The 16,914-nt window shown below is 34.4% G+C and overlaps 1 protein-coding gene across 2 annotated transcripts in view; it reads left to right on the forward strand.

Annotated features, from left to right (window-relative positions):
• The window catches only part of LOC111055152 (protein krueppel), a 119,855-nt gene extending 105,170 nt beyond the window's left edge, over window positions 1-14,685 (forward strand). For both annotated transcript variants that reach the window (XM_039438975.1, XM_022342319.2), the window contains one exon: window positions 10,475-14,685. In XM_039438975.1, the coding sequence (XP_039294909.1) occupies window positions 10,516-11,691 (1,176 nt within the window). In that variant the 5' untranslated portion in view covers window positions 10,475-10,515 and the 3' untranslated portion in view covers window positions 11,692-14,685. The remainder of the gene's footprint in view (window positions 1-10,474) is intronic.
• Window positions 14,686-16,914: the final 2,229 nt, after the last annotated feature.

The following is a 16,914-nucleotide window of genomic DNA, read 5'->3' on the forward strand; positions in this document are numbered from 1 at the left end:
ATAGCATGTAGAATTGGAATAGCGGTGATTGCTTCTTGAAATAATCAGCTTCTTGAGGTGATTTGCTTCTTTAGTCATATTGCTCCTTGAAGTTCATCATTATAGTAACCTATTGAATCCTGGTTTTCAATTGTACAGGGAACTTTTCAGAGTAGCCTGCTATTCGAATCTGATATCTAATTCATTGACTTATTATATACTAATTCGAGACAGGTGAATCATTCATTCCTAAATAGGAAAGCTTTTTATTTAATTCAATTCCACTTGGAAGTGCTGGCTGGAAGGTTGATCGTCAATAATTCAATATGATCAGTCTATACTTGCACTATGTGATAATGGATGAACTGGTCTCATTGATATTGCCTGTGCCACATCAATATAGTAGTAATATCAACATAAGTTAGTGTTCAACTTAATTTTGACAATTATTGTCTCAAAATCATCAATTACATACACCTCCAGAATGAAATAGGCTTATACAAACAAGGAAAATCGAAATAGTCTGAACTTTTCGAACTCCTGCGAAGGTAATAATTGTGATTCATAGTCTATATCAATCACATTTATAGAAAAATCATGAATCAATAATATTATCTTATCATACTATATTAATTTACAATCTTCAAGTTATTGAAAAAATAGTCTATATCAATCACATTTATAAAAAAATCATGAATCAATAATATTATCTTTTCATACTATATTAATTTACAATCTTCAAGTTATTGAAAAAATACGAAATGATTTTTTATCAAAGTTGTTGAATTTGTTTAATATGATTATTGAGCTCGAATAGGCTTTTCTCACAAAATCATTATTTCTCTGTTACTGAAAATCAGAACATAGCAATTTGAAATTTCGACCACTCAAGATTTGCAAAATGATATTATTAGTTGTTTATGTAATCAACAAACCAACAGAGGGCTGTTGAAGTCGCCGAAAAATATTTGTTCAGTTAATGAGTTGTTCAATATTTGAATGAACTTTAAGCTTCATTGGGTGGAATTTATTATGGATTATCGGATTAAGCTGGATACAATATTATAGTAAATGTGTTCAAAGTATTCAGTTATTGATTAATCTACTAATTCACATGGTTATCCACTTTTTCATTGAACATTTATTTTGATGTTGAACCTATTTTATTTTTAATGGTTTATATATATATATGTACGCGAATCGGTAATGACTAGTAAGAAGAACTGCATTCATCCTATATTTTTCATTACACCATACACCTACCTATCTCTTGAAATTCTGATCATTATAAAACCATGAAACTTGGCAAATAGATACAATAACAATAGTATTATTTAGAAGTTGCACACCGATATAGAATGTAATAATATGATATAGGCCTATTTTCTATACTTTCGCATTCTTTGCTTGCGGTGACACATGTGTTATGGAATACTACAAATTAATATAAAATTCCAATCAATGAGTTAATTCAAAATATAGTGCATAAAATTAGATGTGTAGATCGCAATCAAACTCGAAATCTGATTAAATAGCTTACAAAGCACCTTGAAGTTTTCACTCGAAATTCGCGCTATAATTACTTAATTTGTCACTTTTCTATGATCAATTTCTGGTAGTCCGAAACTCATCTCATATAGAACGCTTATTCACTTTCATTATTTTTTAATCTCCTTGAGTCCATGGCTCATAAGGGATGATCCCTTTCTTCTTCAAATTCAACAAACTATTGCAGTCTTTTATTACAATATTCATTAATAGTGGTTTGGGTTTGTGATGATGATCTAAAGATCCAATCCAAATGTTATTCTCAGAGGAACAGCATTGCAAACTTATATCCAAATCGAATTGCATAAAAGATCATGTATAGAGATTAAAACCTAATAGAACCTAGCTAATGACTTGTCAAATATTTGATCGAACTTTACACATTATTGTTCTGTGTGTTACACTAGCAATATAAAAACAAATTCTTAGTCAAATGAAGGATGAATTTCAAGTTCAATTTGCATAATCATTTCCCAACTAATCTATCATGAGTTGCATATCCAGTGACATTGAAACTCCACTATCTGCTATCACTTCCCGTCTATAACGATCCAAACTAAACACTATCAACGCCATTGCAGTTCAGTAGACGTTTCCGCCTTGTTTATAATAACATTATATATGTTAGATAAATTGTTTACAAATTGATAAAAATTGATTGAATTGTTGAGCAGCTGTTTCTGTTGCACAAAGCTGGCAGATTTATCCACTTTGGACTCTGGTTTGTCTATGCTGTACCTTGAAAAGAAATGTAATTTCAGTTTTAAGTCCGTCCATTGTTTTTTCAATGTTGATCGTTCAACCCCTTGAACGATGATCATATTATCTAAATGTGTTACAAAATAAAGGGGTCTATGTTATATACATTGTATAGAATCTACAGATCTCCTCCTTCCTTCCTTTACTGATTGATGTTTCTATGATAATGTTTCTCTTTTTCACTTAGCTTTAATCTTTTACTCCGTTACCTCTCACCAGCCTCTCTCCGTTACCTTCTTCTATTTTCCATCATCATTTTTTTTTTAATTTATATTTTCATCATCCTTTCCATGATTTTCCATCTCATAATGTTATTCTATTCCACTCATTTTACGAATCTTCTCTTTCCTAATCTAATTCTTCAATTATCCTATTTTTGGAATCTTTCTATTTGTACGTTCTCTTCTTTTCTTTATCCTGTTTTATGCTACACTTCTCCTTCTCAATCTTCATATTCTTACACTGCTTTCTTTTCCATGTTTCCATTGCTTTTCATCTCTCTTTTCCATCATTTTCTTTCAATGTTCTTCTTTCTTCTTACTTCTTTTTTCCCCATTATTTTCCTCTCACTTGTCACTCATTCTCCACTTTTCTGTATTCTTACTATTCTTCACCATTCTCTTCCACCTCACCACTGTATTCTCTCTCCTCTACTCATTATCTTCCTCCCTTGCAACAACTTCAAAGACAATAATTGTATCTTTCTTGATGACGTCATGCTTTTCCCCCTGATACATCTTCTATTTTTCTTCCTTCGCCGCCTCTCCTACCGCTCCACCTCCTCATCCCGTCCTCCTCCTCCACCGCCTCTTCCTCATCATCAACAACCCTTAATTCTCTCCCCACTCGCCATTCTACATCACCCATCTACCGCCCCCTTTGTTTCTACAGTGAGATTCACCTCAAAATGTCAGCATTCCTTACTTTCCCTATTAAATAACACCAATGATCCCCATTCAACTAATGCTGCCACTTCTAAGTGAATCTTATTACAGGGAGGTAGCCCCAGTTCAACATAGTACTCTTCGTAGACTTTGTACGAGTATATGGGTCCAACAAAATTGATGGTGGCTATGTATATCATGTATATAGTGACTACATGTATATGGGCCTTACAGAATTTGACAGTGACTATAGATATGTATAGTATATAGTGACTGACCATCTCAGTAGTAGGATGTAGGAGGAGCCCTCCAGGGGAAGGGTTAGGGTTGAATTATCCTTAGCAAGGGGTAAAGGAATAACAGAAGGGTCCCCTCCAGTCGGTGGACGGGAGGGGTTCGGAGTTCACCCTTCTTCATCAACAACGCAACAAAGAAGTGCTGTGGGCTTCCATGGTCATTACGTTGACCAATCACCGAGCTCCTAGGCTAGGCGTTAGTCATTGATCTTAGTACTGACAAAATGGTCGTTCTGAGTTTCAGATATCATGAGGACTCTTCTTTATCCGTTAAAAATAAGACTAAGAATATTTTTTTTATTCTTTCAATGCATATTAGCCCGCTGATGTTGGGTCTTTGATAAGTTTTTATTTTTTTGAAATATTATAAGGTAATTCACAAGTTTTACGCGTGATGAAATGCTGTTAGAGTTGGTACATTACTGTCCAAGTTCTGTCATGTCATTAAATTATCAAGGAATAGTTTAAGAATGGGAAAATTCAATTTTTCATAGACTTGCTAGTACTCTTCACTCATTTTTCGAGGACACCATTGTTTTCTGTGAATTATAATATTATCAAATCGTTAAAATTGGCCGAAACTTGTCGTGCCTTTGATAATACAGAGTAATAATAATTCTTTGTCAAATGTCTCGTTACTTATCAGTTTTCCAAGTAAAAATGAGTGAAAACTTCGATTTTATATGGGTCTACAACTAGAAGAGCTGAACTGCCTGGACACTCATATCATATAGTAAGATAATCAATTCATTGTAGGCTAGTATTAGAACTTGAAAAGAGAAAACGTTGATGTTAAGGAGAATTTGGAAGAGAAGAAATATACAACGAATATATAAATAATTGTATAAAAATACAGTTCTGAATATTATCATAATTATCATGTAATTATCTATATTGAAGAGCGTTGATACATCTTAAACTGAATTTGCGTTAATTGACACTAAATAAAATATGGAGAAACAGATTTGAACTGGTGCAGCCTACAAACTACAAACTCAATACTCTTTGACGATGGAGGGAAATGGTGTGTTTTATGAACACTTTCGATTATCAGTATGATTATCGATGCAGCTCAGTATACTAATCTGAAGCAAACTGAACGTTCACTATTCACTTCAATTGCACTTTGAAAAGGTTGGGCAGAGAAACGAAAAAACCTATAAAATTATAGGTGAAGTACTCATCGTTCATGCCACGGTGACTTGATATAATATCTGACTCGATAAATGATCAGCTCCAGCTATTTTTAGAATGATTTCAGAATGCGTTCTTTTCTTGAATAATTATAAGCCTTAAAAATTTTTTTTTTTGTGTAGTTGAGAAGTTGATATTATTCATATTGAATGAAAAAGACTAAGAAATTGTCAAAAAACCACTGATTTATTGATAATTAGAAAGACCGGTTTCGGTTATTACACCATTGTCAATCTCTGATAAACTAAAACTAAATACAAGAGCAGCAGAATTTATACTAGTTGGCGAGTACTGCTATTGGTCGAGGGCATGAACGCCTGCCATTGGCCTAGCCAGACAGTCTCCTCCCACTCAACGGTGTGACAAAATGGCGGCTTAAGCAACAGAATCACCATGATAATTAAATTTACTTTCAGTACAAAATAAGAACCAAGAAAACAAGTGTGAAAGATAAAATCATTTTCATTCAACCTTAAAAAATTGATTGGAGTTCAATTTTGGACACTCATCCCCTGTTAGTCTTCCACTACGGAGAAACAAATCCACAATAATTCTAGAAACGACTCACCACACAAACAATATAGTGCATCATTCTCTATCCAATGTCAATCATTTTCATCCAAAACATTTTAACAGAGGTCTAACACGAAAAAATCCTATTACCATTAGGCTAACATGAAAATATAGGTAATAAATCGTATACAGTTGTCATAAAAATTGTGAAGCTAGCCTAACCAAATCAAGTGAACTTCACAATCTCGGCGTACTTCCGATTAGAAAAATTCATGTACTTGACTGGAAAAATTCATGAACACAGTAGAAGAAAAGAATTCATGAACAGTAGTAGAAATTCATTGACACATGACACAGTAGAAGGGTCTACTTGATTGAGCAATTTATAACCAAATTCATGTGAATTGTTTTTATTACGAGTGTAACTTGTATTCTAGCTGTAAAAATTTGATTAATCATCAACGTTCTCGGTCTATAGACTCACGTTTCTTCTTTCTTGGTGATTTCAGGGGAACGGTTTCTTCCAGGTCTATAACTTTTCAAGCCTTTTCAGTTTCTGCATAATTCGGCAATTTCTGTACTTTCCTTTTGAATTATTATACATTTTTGGTTGCGTATGAAGGGCTAGGTCCAACCTACGCATAATATTTGCTACCCTACAAGAAATTGGGCTCATTTTGTTGTTTTTTGTCGTGTAACGGACGAAAATTATTATTATTCGGACAGCCCGATACTTGTGACACCGGCAGGATGCATAAAGTTTGCTCGGATAGTTATGACATCAAAACACGCGATTTCTGTAAGAGTATGTATAATCGTATACTATTTATGTTGGCAAACTGAGCTCTTTAGTAATCTCACATATGGATTGTATCATGGAGAATAGATAACATGAGAAGATATCCAATGGTAGGCCTATAGGGCGTTCATGTTTTAAATTTCACTGCAGCTAACTCAAGCCGATAGTTTTCTAGAACTATTTTGATGAAGCTATGTTACGCTGATAGTCTCTCATACTGTGACGTTCTTAAACTGCTCTCAACTGACCAAAACAGTAATGATAACCAGTTGTCGACAATAATCGGCTTGCGTTTACGATATCGGCTTCAAATTTGGGACATAAATGACCTACAACATGGTATATATTTCCTCTATGGTTATATTGAGCATATAAATAAAAACTGAATCAAAGTTTGAGATTTCAAGTTTCATCCTGAATTAGAACTATAGTAGGCTACTCTATTTTCAATTGAACTTAATTTTATCTCTAGTACATTAATAAGATTAGACCACTAACATGATGATTTTCGGATTCTCCCTCATTCGTTATGGATGACAAATTCGAGTCTGATTAGTAGTACTGTACCACAGTGTATTTCACTTTTAAATAGATCCTATTCTTCTATAACATTAAAACAATCCTTCAGTACTTTTACACTTTGAATTCCATGTGAACCTTCAACCTTCCTGTTGAATAGGATTGATGGTATTAACAGTGTACACTACAATGAAATAGATCGATTCCAATATCATAGCTCTTATTTTCAATAGTATCAGTTGAAGAAAATTCGTTTAAACATACTATATTTTTGTAAAAAAATTGAAAAAATTTCCTTTGTAACTAATTTGGATATTCATGTCTACTGTCGTACTCTACTTCTCTTCTTTCCACTTCTTTTCTCTTCTTTTCCAATAATTATTCATCTCTCCTGTCCTAATCTCCTTCTCTTCTCCTTCTCTTTTGGTAGAGAGTTAGTGGGGAGGATATTTTTAATATTCTTTCTGAAGAATGGACATTGATATGTCCAAAGCTCCGCCAATTTATGTAGATGCATAACAATATGATTATTATCTATAGTTATTATATTACAAATTGCTTTTTCATATCATATACAGTTCAATAATCATTTTCTTAGTCTATATTATGCAAATTCATCTATAATTTTACTGTATTGTAACCTATTGTATATAAGTGTATAAGCCAGTATATATTGTAATCTACATAAATAAAGTACTCAATCAATCAATCAATCAATCTCTTTTTTCATCATTCTTCTGTTATTCATTTTTCTCTTTCTCTCCTGTCTCTTCTTTACATCCTCTCCTCTTCTTTTTCCGTATCATTTTTTCTTCTCATTTTTCCTCATCTCTGAATTATTTCCACTTCACTTCATTCCTCTTCTCTCCTCCTCTCTTCTATTTTCTTCTCCCTCCTCTCTACTCATTCCGTCTCTTCTCTTCCAAATCATTCCATTTATATGTTTCTTTCCGTATGTTTCTCTGATCCCAATATCACACCTTATGTCCTAAGTGCTTTCAATAATGAAGTGGGATATAAAAGTTTATTCAATTCAATAACATATTCTCATCAAATGACGTTAAATTTTGAATAATTTCAAAAAAAAAAATAGCTTTCGAAATAGCATCAAATTATCCAATAAATTCAAGCTAACTTCTCAGTATCCCAGTTCCAGTAGCCTGCATGATTCTCTACTTCAAGTTTTCTCATTCTCCTCCATACATTATTCATTCTCCTTCCTTGTTCTTCTGTGCCCCATTCAAAGTACAATGATAATGATTGAGACGTAGTCAGCCAGCCAGCCTTGTTTGCGTGTGAAGTTATCTCTAAAACGACAAATTGAGCGCCATCAGTTTAGCCCGAGAAATTAGTCACTCCAACTTGCTTGCTAGCCACCATTTTGGTTTTGAAATGAATAGCTTAGATAGAGTAGGAGAAGTAAGAGAAGAAGAGGTAAAAAACATAAGAGGAAGAGAAGATGATGAAGATGATGATGAAGAAGAAGAAGAAGAAGAAGAAGAAGAAGAAGAAGAAGAAGATAGAAAAAAGCTAAGGAGAAGAAGGATAATACAGGAGTTTTTGGAGGAGTAGTTGGAGGAGGAGGAGTAGGAGAAGAAGGCGGTTCCATTTGTAGGCCTACGCTAATAGACTTCTTTACATCACGATTGTTGGGCGAGTGAATATCGTTTCGCGTGGGTGAGTGGTAGGTTATGGAAAAGTTGTCAAAAAATGAATAGTTTAACTTCAGAATAATGGATTAAAGATCATTCATTATATTTGATTTGGAATAGATAATATTTGAACAGTTCAGAGTTCGTATTCTGATTCTTATCTTTTCTTCCTACCATAGCTCGATATAGGGATAGGAGCTTGAATGGTGTAACTAAAAAGAGACGTTTTTATTCTCCAAGTTGACTGGTTATAACCATATTTATAAAATATTATATGAATTTCTGAGTGATTTCATAGCTTTTAGGTTCATTCAAGAATGAAATCTTACATATTGCATACATTGATTGAGAAGATTTAGATATTGAAGAGACTCCTTCATGGCTGCACGAGCTAAGAACAAGGATGCAAGGATGAAATTCTCACTACTGCATGTTGATTAATTATATTTTTATACAGATACTGCGAATAGTAGTTTTCCCTTTCAGATTAGTAGAGAATGTATATCCATAACTAATATGTTTTTGTTTCTTTTCAGTTCCTATACTCAATGGTTAACCGGGAAACAATTATTCATATTCAACCTCTGTAGATTTTAAAAAGTTTTCTATAACCTATAAGAACATCATATAACCTATAAAGAACATTCCTTATTTTGATTTATTTTTAGTGTATCTGAACTATTTTGGGAGTAGGCCTGGATCCTTAACACTTTTTAAAGATCTTGAGAAAGGCATGCAGGCCTACTTACAAGGACTATTGTATTTTCATAGAACTTCCACGTAAGTGAATCTCAATTCTAACACTGCTGCAAGATATGTCAAAACATTTTTCGAAAAAACGCATCTTAGAGAAACACCCCATTGTACTCTATCAAACAGCAGTTAGTTCAGAAGCAATATTCTTCAGACTTTTTAGCCCAAACAGAGCGAGAGTTAAGGCACGTGTTTACCCTATTCCTTCAGGGGTGTCTTTTGTAAAAAAAATCTCAACTCTTTTGTGAAAATTTTGTTTTTTCACTGGGCTTTTTTCGTGCAATGAATAGGCTATTACACACTCGACTAAATATGAACTCCTCAAGTGATAGTAAGTTGTTCTCTGTTCCCTGATAGCCTGTTTGTTGTTCCTTGTTCGAAACTTATAAACATTGGAGAGGATGAGATGCTTCTAAACCAACAGAGACAACAAATAGTCTTCGAGGATGGCGAAATATATTACTAGTAGGAAGAAAGGTTGACAAGAGGGCCTGGAAATTGTTCATCTATGAAATTTGCTTTTAAAGATGTGAGGCCTGTATAAAGTGAAAACCGTGAAGAGTATTCCTTCTTCTTCCTTCATAATCCTTTGTTATCCTTTCTGTCAAAACGGTGTCTCACTAAAGAAAAATATTGTGCTACCAAGTCCTTTCAATAGTGTAAAATGCATGTTATTTATGATTCATCTAGAGTTGAACCCATAATTTATTGATAACGAGAAAAAATTCAGGATTTTCTTAAGAAGAATTGTTTGATATGGGGAACCATGATTTTGACTATATGAACAATCCACTTGTCCATGATAATTTATCATGATTTATAATTATCAATGTATTGTTCATATAATAACGATTATTCATGATTATTACTATCTGATGATTCGTAACTTTTATACCCAACTTCTATATCAACTATAGCAATTTTCTAGTCCTCTAACCGCAGCATTTATAAACGATTCTCAAATCAAATAAAAGTTTTTCATCAAAAACAATTACAATACAAATTAGAATATTATAACATTTAATACAATTAAAACAATGGAGTTTCATGCAAATAAATAGGCATATATAATTCAATGAATAAATAATACACACTCCACTATAAATTATATGTGTTGGGGTATGAGTTATTAGTTGCTTGTTGCGTGGTAATCGTATGCAATCTTCATTACGAACGGAAATTCAGCTCAGCATTGTATTGATTCAATGGCAGCGAAGTAGTGATAAGCAGAGTCTTTCGTATATCTCATTTTCAGAATTGTTTACAATGATATAGGCCTACTCAGTTTGTTCATAAATGTAGGATACAGCATTTTTAACAATTTCACAAATACGGTTTCAATCTTCACCTCATTGTAATCCTTGTATACTCTATTGCACAAATGCTCAGAAATTTCATTACTGATTCTGTATAACCAAATTACAGCAAATCCCATGAACTAATGGGTGATGATGAATTAATTTCTCGATTCACAGATGGATTTTTGTGATAGAGATTGGGAGTTATTTTTTTCTTAACAAACTTTTATTCTTATTATTTATCAAATAGCTTTAATTGTGATTTTTTTGTTTGTTGTAGGTCTGACCGCCATCGCCCGCCTATCGTCGCACCGAGGGGTAATGAAGGAGACTCAACCGGACGCCGAGGCTGTCAACAACAACAACACCAGCAAGAACAACAATCACCACCACAACAACAACCTCCATCCGCGTGGCGGCGGTCTCAGTCCCGCTTTTTCGCCGGGTCTGCTGACACCGGCTCAACTCTTCCCCAGTCACTTCATGAGTCCTCTGGCGCTGCACGCAGGAACACTGTTTCACCACTGGGCGGCTCAACAGCAACACCAGCAACAGATCTCGCCTCCGATGCCTGCCGGCGTTCGGATGACACCTGGCGTCAACACCAGGCGCAAGGATAAAGTCCTACAGGAACAGGTCTCCCCGGAACCTGCCCCTCTCTCCCCTCCCACATCGGGATCTTCCCCTCAATCAAATGGCTCCTCAGGACACGATGGCTCCAACAAAGACAGCAGGGAAAAGGTGTTTACATGTGGTATTTGTAATCGATCTTTCGGGTACAAACACGTCCTGCAGAACCATGAACGAACCCACACGGGTGAGAAACCGTTCGAATGTCCCCAGTGCCATAAACGCTTCACCAGGGATCACCACCTCAAAACCCACATGCGTCTCCACACCGGGGAGAAACCCTACCACTGTACACACTGCGACAGGAACTTCGTGCAAGTAGCGAACCTACGCAGACATCTCAGGGTACATACCGGCGAACGTCCCTACGCCTGTGAACTGTGCTCCTCCAAGTTCTCAGATTCCAACCAACTCAAGGCTCACACCTTGATACACAAAGGAGAGAAGCCATTCGAATGCAACAAATGTTTGGTGAGATTCCGCAGGAGACACCATATGATGCACCACAAATGCCAAGGGAAATCCCAAGCTGGTGGTCACCCCGACAGTCCTCCGATCGCGCAACCAGTCACACCCATGTCCGATGAGAACACAATCCTCGATGAAGACGAAGACGAGGATATGTTAGATGAGGACAGAAACATTGAGATGGCGGAGTCCATGGATGCGTTGTATGCTGATGAACCAACCTCGAAAGGAAGAAGAGTTAGGAAACCGAGGGACATCCGGAAGATCATCCGCTACATTCCCGAGCAGACGGAACCTGAGGATTTGTCACTGTCTTCAAAAAAGAGGAACGAAGAAAACAACCGGATCAACGACTGGCATTCATCAATCAGGAGACATATCTCACCGACATCTTTCTAGTGGAAAAATATTGCTCATTTAGTTCAAAAATGTAATAAGTTCGTTGTTCACCAGTTAAAGAATGTAAAACTATTGTCTATTCATTTTTGAATTGCTGTATTTTGTGTAGAATACCTACATATTCATGAATGAATTTCCTATTTAGTACCATCTTATTCACAGAGATATTGAGTAGCCATGATGAGATAAATGAGAAATGGCCACCTGAATTATCAGGTCTCTTCATTGTAGTCTCTCTGTGAAAATTATGTTTTAAATTATTCGAAATTGCTGACATTTCACAACAATGCATTCTTCAGTACTTCTTCAGTACTAGAATGTATTCGTCAGCTTTCGGCAATGTGTTCAATTACAAATTTTAATGTTAAAGACTATTTATCGTTAATGTCATAGGATTTTCATATTCGTAATGTTGAAAGAGGATTGAAAAGTATTATCATACTATTATTCTTTCACATTTTACTATCTGTATAATCTATTTTGCTCTCTTTTTCACTCTCTTTCTGTCTTTATCCAGCATCGATTGGATGAGTTTTAGAGAAATCGAAAGATCTGAGTTCTAGAAAATGCCTCTTGCTGTTGAAAATATATACTGGGATGTGCTCTTCAAAAATGTTTGTCATTATCATTAAATCTTGTGAATCCCTAGTGTATTTTGTTTTTTTCAAGGAATGTTACCTTTATCTAGTTTGATTCGTGTTCCTTTTATTGTAATTAATGTTAGTTCTGTATTGGACTTCTTGTACTCGTGTATATTCTATTGAATTCACACCAGATTAAAACTTATTTTGATTATGATTATTTGTAATATAATTCGAAAATTGAGTGCTCTTTCGTAGCCTATCCACGATAATTATTTATTTTATGATTAAATTTGAATAATATTCATTGAAAATGATCAAACACCTTGAATGATAGATTTCTGGTGAATAAATCTAAAAAGTATAATATTCGAAATTGGTGTTATTGGAATGAATGTGCATGTAAAGAACTCTTATCTGAGAAATATAGATTGTATTCGTTATGTGATGTATCAAAAATTATTGTGTTGTGTGTAAATAGTTGATGGAAAATTGTCATTTACGTGTGTATGTATCTTCTTGTTGATCTTGCTATGAAAATTATGTACATTTCTATTTTATTATCAATATTCTATGTGTAAATTGTATTTAAGACAATCTACCAGATTGGGAAGTAATTTATATGAATAAGATTATCGGATTGTCACAATTCATCGAATAATATTTGAAGAGCTTAATACATTACTTACATATTATCAAAAATATATCAATCTCTAAATAACGTTGAGCTTATAAACACATAAAATTATTTTTCTAACAGTCTTGAAAAATTACTCGTCTCAAATAGAAACTTTGTGGTATCTCTATGTTTGTTAACTACCTCGAGTTGTGAGTTTTGTTTTCTATCCAATATTTCACTGAACTTTTATGCTCAAACACGATCTTTTATTACATAGAATAGTCCCTCTCTGCTCTTTATGTAAATGTACTCTTCTCTGTTTTTTTCCAAATATCACATTCATATATCAACCACATAATAAAAAATGACATTTCTCTCTATAGGTTTTTTCAATATTATTCCCAATAATCTCCCAAGCTCTATCAAGAATTAGACCTGTAGATTTAATGAACATTCCATGTGAAACTGTTGTTCAAATTCTTCTCTGGCTACATTGAAAATAAATTTTAGAATCTGTATGAACTTATGTAGGCCCAACTCGATAGAATTTTCACTGAAATTTCCACAATTTTAGAATTTCTAGTCAAATTATTAGAGCTCTACACATGATTTGTCATCATCCTTTTTATTATTTATCATGAAGAGCAGATTAATTTAAAACACTTTTTGATCCCACATTTTGTTGGTCCAAACCTAAAAACTGATGAACCAAATCCCCATGATTTTTCTACTGAATGCAATATCGAAGATAATTCAACATTAATTCAATCTTTCTTTGAATAATAACAGCAACATGATATTTTACCAAGAAAAACTCCACCTTCCATCATCTCAAACTTATTCAAGTCAATATAACATAAAATATTGAATCAATTCAATAATTCTGATTTATTCGAAATGAATGAATTCCATGTTGATACTCGTGAATAGATCGATTAATACTTTTCAATTTTGACAAATCTAACTGTGCCATATTATCTTCATATAGCAATAATACACTTATCTAATTTTTAAAGTAGGCTGTACGATTCTATCAATTCAATAGTTATAAGGATCCTTAACTCTGTATTTTGTCAATAATTATTGTGATTACTATAATAAGGAATCAAGGTCTCTGCCACAACCAACTACCTCAATGTTAGTTATATTATCCAATTGCAAACTGCAAATATTGTGGAGAATTTCAAAAATTTCAAATTTATCACAAGAATAATTCAAGGGAGTGGGAAAAGAAAGTTTACTTCATTTTTCATGTTTATATATTTCAAAGACAAAGATAAAGTACTTTTCACCATAATGAGATTGCTCTCTTAGATTTATTCATCCAATTATTGTAAATTTTCTGAGATATGAATGGCTGACGATATTTTGAATTATACATTAATAATATTATTCGACTATAAATTAACTTTGGTGGGAAAAACGTAATCTTCGTGGATTGAAGATAGAATATTGATTGATTATCCACTAATTTCCAAAAGTGTTCACTCTTTTTTTTTGTGGAAAATAAAACATACTGAACTAATAATTTCATAATTAGTTTCAAGCTCAGTGGTTTCTTATTTTGATACTCTAATTCCAGATACAATATTTGCTGTTTCGCAAACTCAATTTTACTAAGACTGATTTTAAATATCCTGTATTCTATTGTCTATGTGTATCGATTTCTAGATTTAGGTGTCGATAGTATATGAACTGTTGTTTGTTTTTTATACACAATTATTGTTTTTATATCAAACAGAATATTATTGTCTTGTCGATACGTTGAACAAGAACTTCAAAAACATATAAATAAAAAGCGACAGCAGTTAATATTGCAATTCACAATAAATATTCACTTGGAACGTAAATTGTGGCGATAAACAAATAACGTTTTTTCTACTGAATTGAAGGAGAATAGTGAGGCCTGATATGTTTTTCTCACAGAGTCATTAGAGGCAAAATTATAAAACTAAATGAATATTGCATCCTCAATACGTTCCACCTGAATTCTAAAGAGAATACAAAGTATTCCACCTTATGCCTAATATAGTCTGAGAAACTTACTCAACTTGCTATGTACTTTAGTCCACCGCCCGAAGATAGTCTGATGGGCCATATGCTAACACTACGTTTAACGCTAAACCACGTTTACTTGTAGATATGGTTACATTTATCATTATGTGTTCACCACGGGGTTTAAAGGAACAGCTGACATTTCTTCGTATAAACCGAGTATCAGCTGTTTGTTTGAACCCCGTATGGAACACATAATGATAAATGCAACCATATCTACAAGTAAACGTGGTTTAGCGTCAGCATTTGGTCCTAAGTCCTAAGTACCTCCTCCTCAACATCCCACACACCCATAGACGTTGCTTATTCGTCAGGTGTATCATAAAAGTATTCATTCTCATTCATGATCAGCTGTGGACAACGTCGATCTACTCTTATTTGGCAACATTGTACTCATCTGCTCCAATTTCCATCGGACAATTTTCGTCTGGTTGACTATAGAAATAGCTCCACTTGCATGATATGGGTGACATCATGAGCTAACGTGGGTGACTTAGGTTAATAAAGATGGCATGATAACATAAAGTTGTGTAAAGACTTATGCGCCACATACACACGCCTATACGCTTTCCATCAGCTGATTACATTTTTTATGGTTATTGTATCTGTATCTCACTGTATTTGTGCAAATACAGATAAGCATAGCATCAGCTGTTGAAGAGGTAATGTTTGTTTAAAAGGCGTGTGTCTGTGGCACGTAAGTCTGTATACAGCTTTAGAATCATATGGTAACGTAGCATCACCTGAACTTTCAACCCCGGTTTCTATAAAAGACAATTTTTTTCTGATCATGTTCGTTGACAATAGACATGCTTCTACCACTCTTTGAATTCTTCTTTTTCTGAACCTAGAGATGCTCGTCTTATTCAAAAGCCAGCATTTGAAGATGTTCCCTGTTTAGACTGCTGCTATCCTTGTTCAGAATCAGCCAATCGAACCAAGGAATAAACAAACATTATGATTAGTCCCTTTCAGCTTCTCCACTCAACTCTTGACAAGCGATCAAGTTTGGCGAAACTATAGTGAAATTCACTTTAAACTGTCAGCATTAGTGTAACCTCATCATTGATGCTGTATTTGAAAGGATTGCTGATAGTTTGAATTAAATCCCACTATAGAATAAAAAATCGCATAAAAAGTGCCAGCCCGTTATGTGAGTAAAAATAGAGAACTGGGTTAGTAGAGAGAAAAAAATAAAGTTGTGCAGAAATTGGAGAACAGGGTTGAATCTGGAGAGGAAGGGATAGAAGAGTGACAGAGCGGGGGATGAAATGGGAAACAAAAGATGATAAAAAAGGAATGGGTTTGGAATTTGAGCGGAAGGGTATTTCTACAAAAAGTACCGTTTGCCAAAAGGCACACGTCGGGTTATCCGAATTTCGATTTTTGCTCTTCACCTGCGTTCCACCCATTATCTACTATTTTCTTCTTCTTCTTGCAGCTCCATTACACTCCACTCCTTTATCAACTTTATTCCAATTTCCTTATTACTTATCTTCCAATTTCTATGTACATTTATCCTGCTTTTCTATCCGATAATTTGTCTCTTTTCCTATTTTCTCTTCTCCTTCCTCTTCATTTCCTCCTTTGTCCCCTTCTGCTTCACCTCCTCTCACTCATTATCCTCCTCCAACACTTTTACCTCTTCATCTTTCTCTATCATCATCTCCTCATATTCCTCTCCCTCCTCCTCCTCCTCCTCTTCTTCTTCCTCCTCCTCCTCCTCTTCTTCTTCCTCCTCCTCCTCCTCTTTTTCCTCCTCATCCTTCTCATCCTCCTTCTTCTCTTCCTTCTCATCCAATACTTCTTCCTCTTCATCTTTCTCTAACATCACCTCCTCCTATTCCTCCACCTCTTTATCCTTAACCTCCTCCTCCTCCATCTCCTCATTCTACTCTACCTCATCTCGTCACACTCTTTCTCTGCCCCATTTTATCATTATCTCTTTGTTTTCTTCTCTTTTCCAGA

This window comes from Nilaparvata lugens, chromosome 12, assembly GCF_014356525.2.
Source record: "Nilaparvata lugens isolate BPH chromosome 12, ASM1435652v1, whole genome shotgun sequence".
NCBI classification, from domain to species: domain Eukaryota; kingdom Metazoa; phylum Arthropoda; class Insecta; order Hemiptera; family Delphacidae; genus Nilaparvata; species Nilaparvata lugens.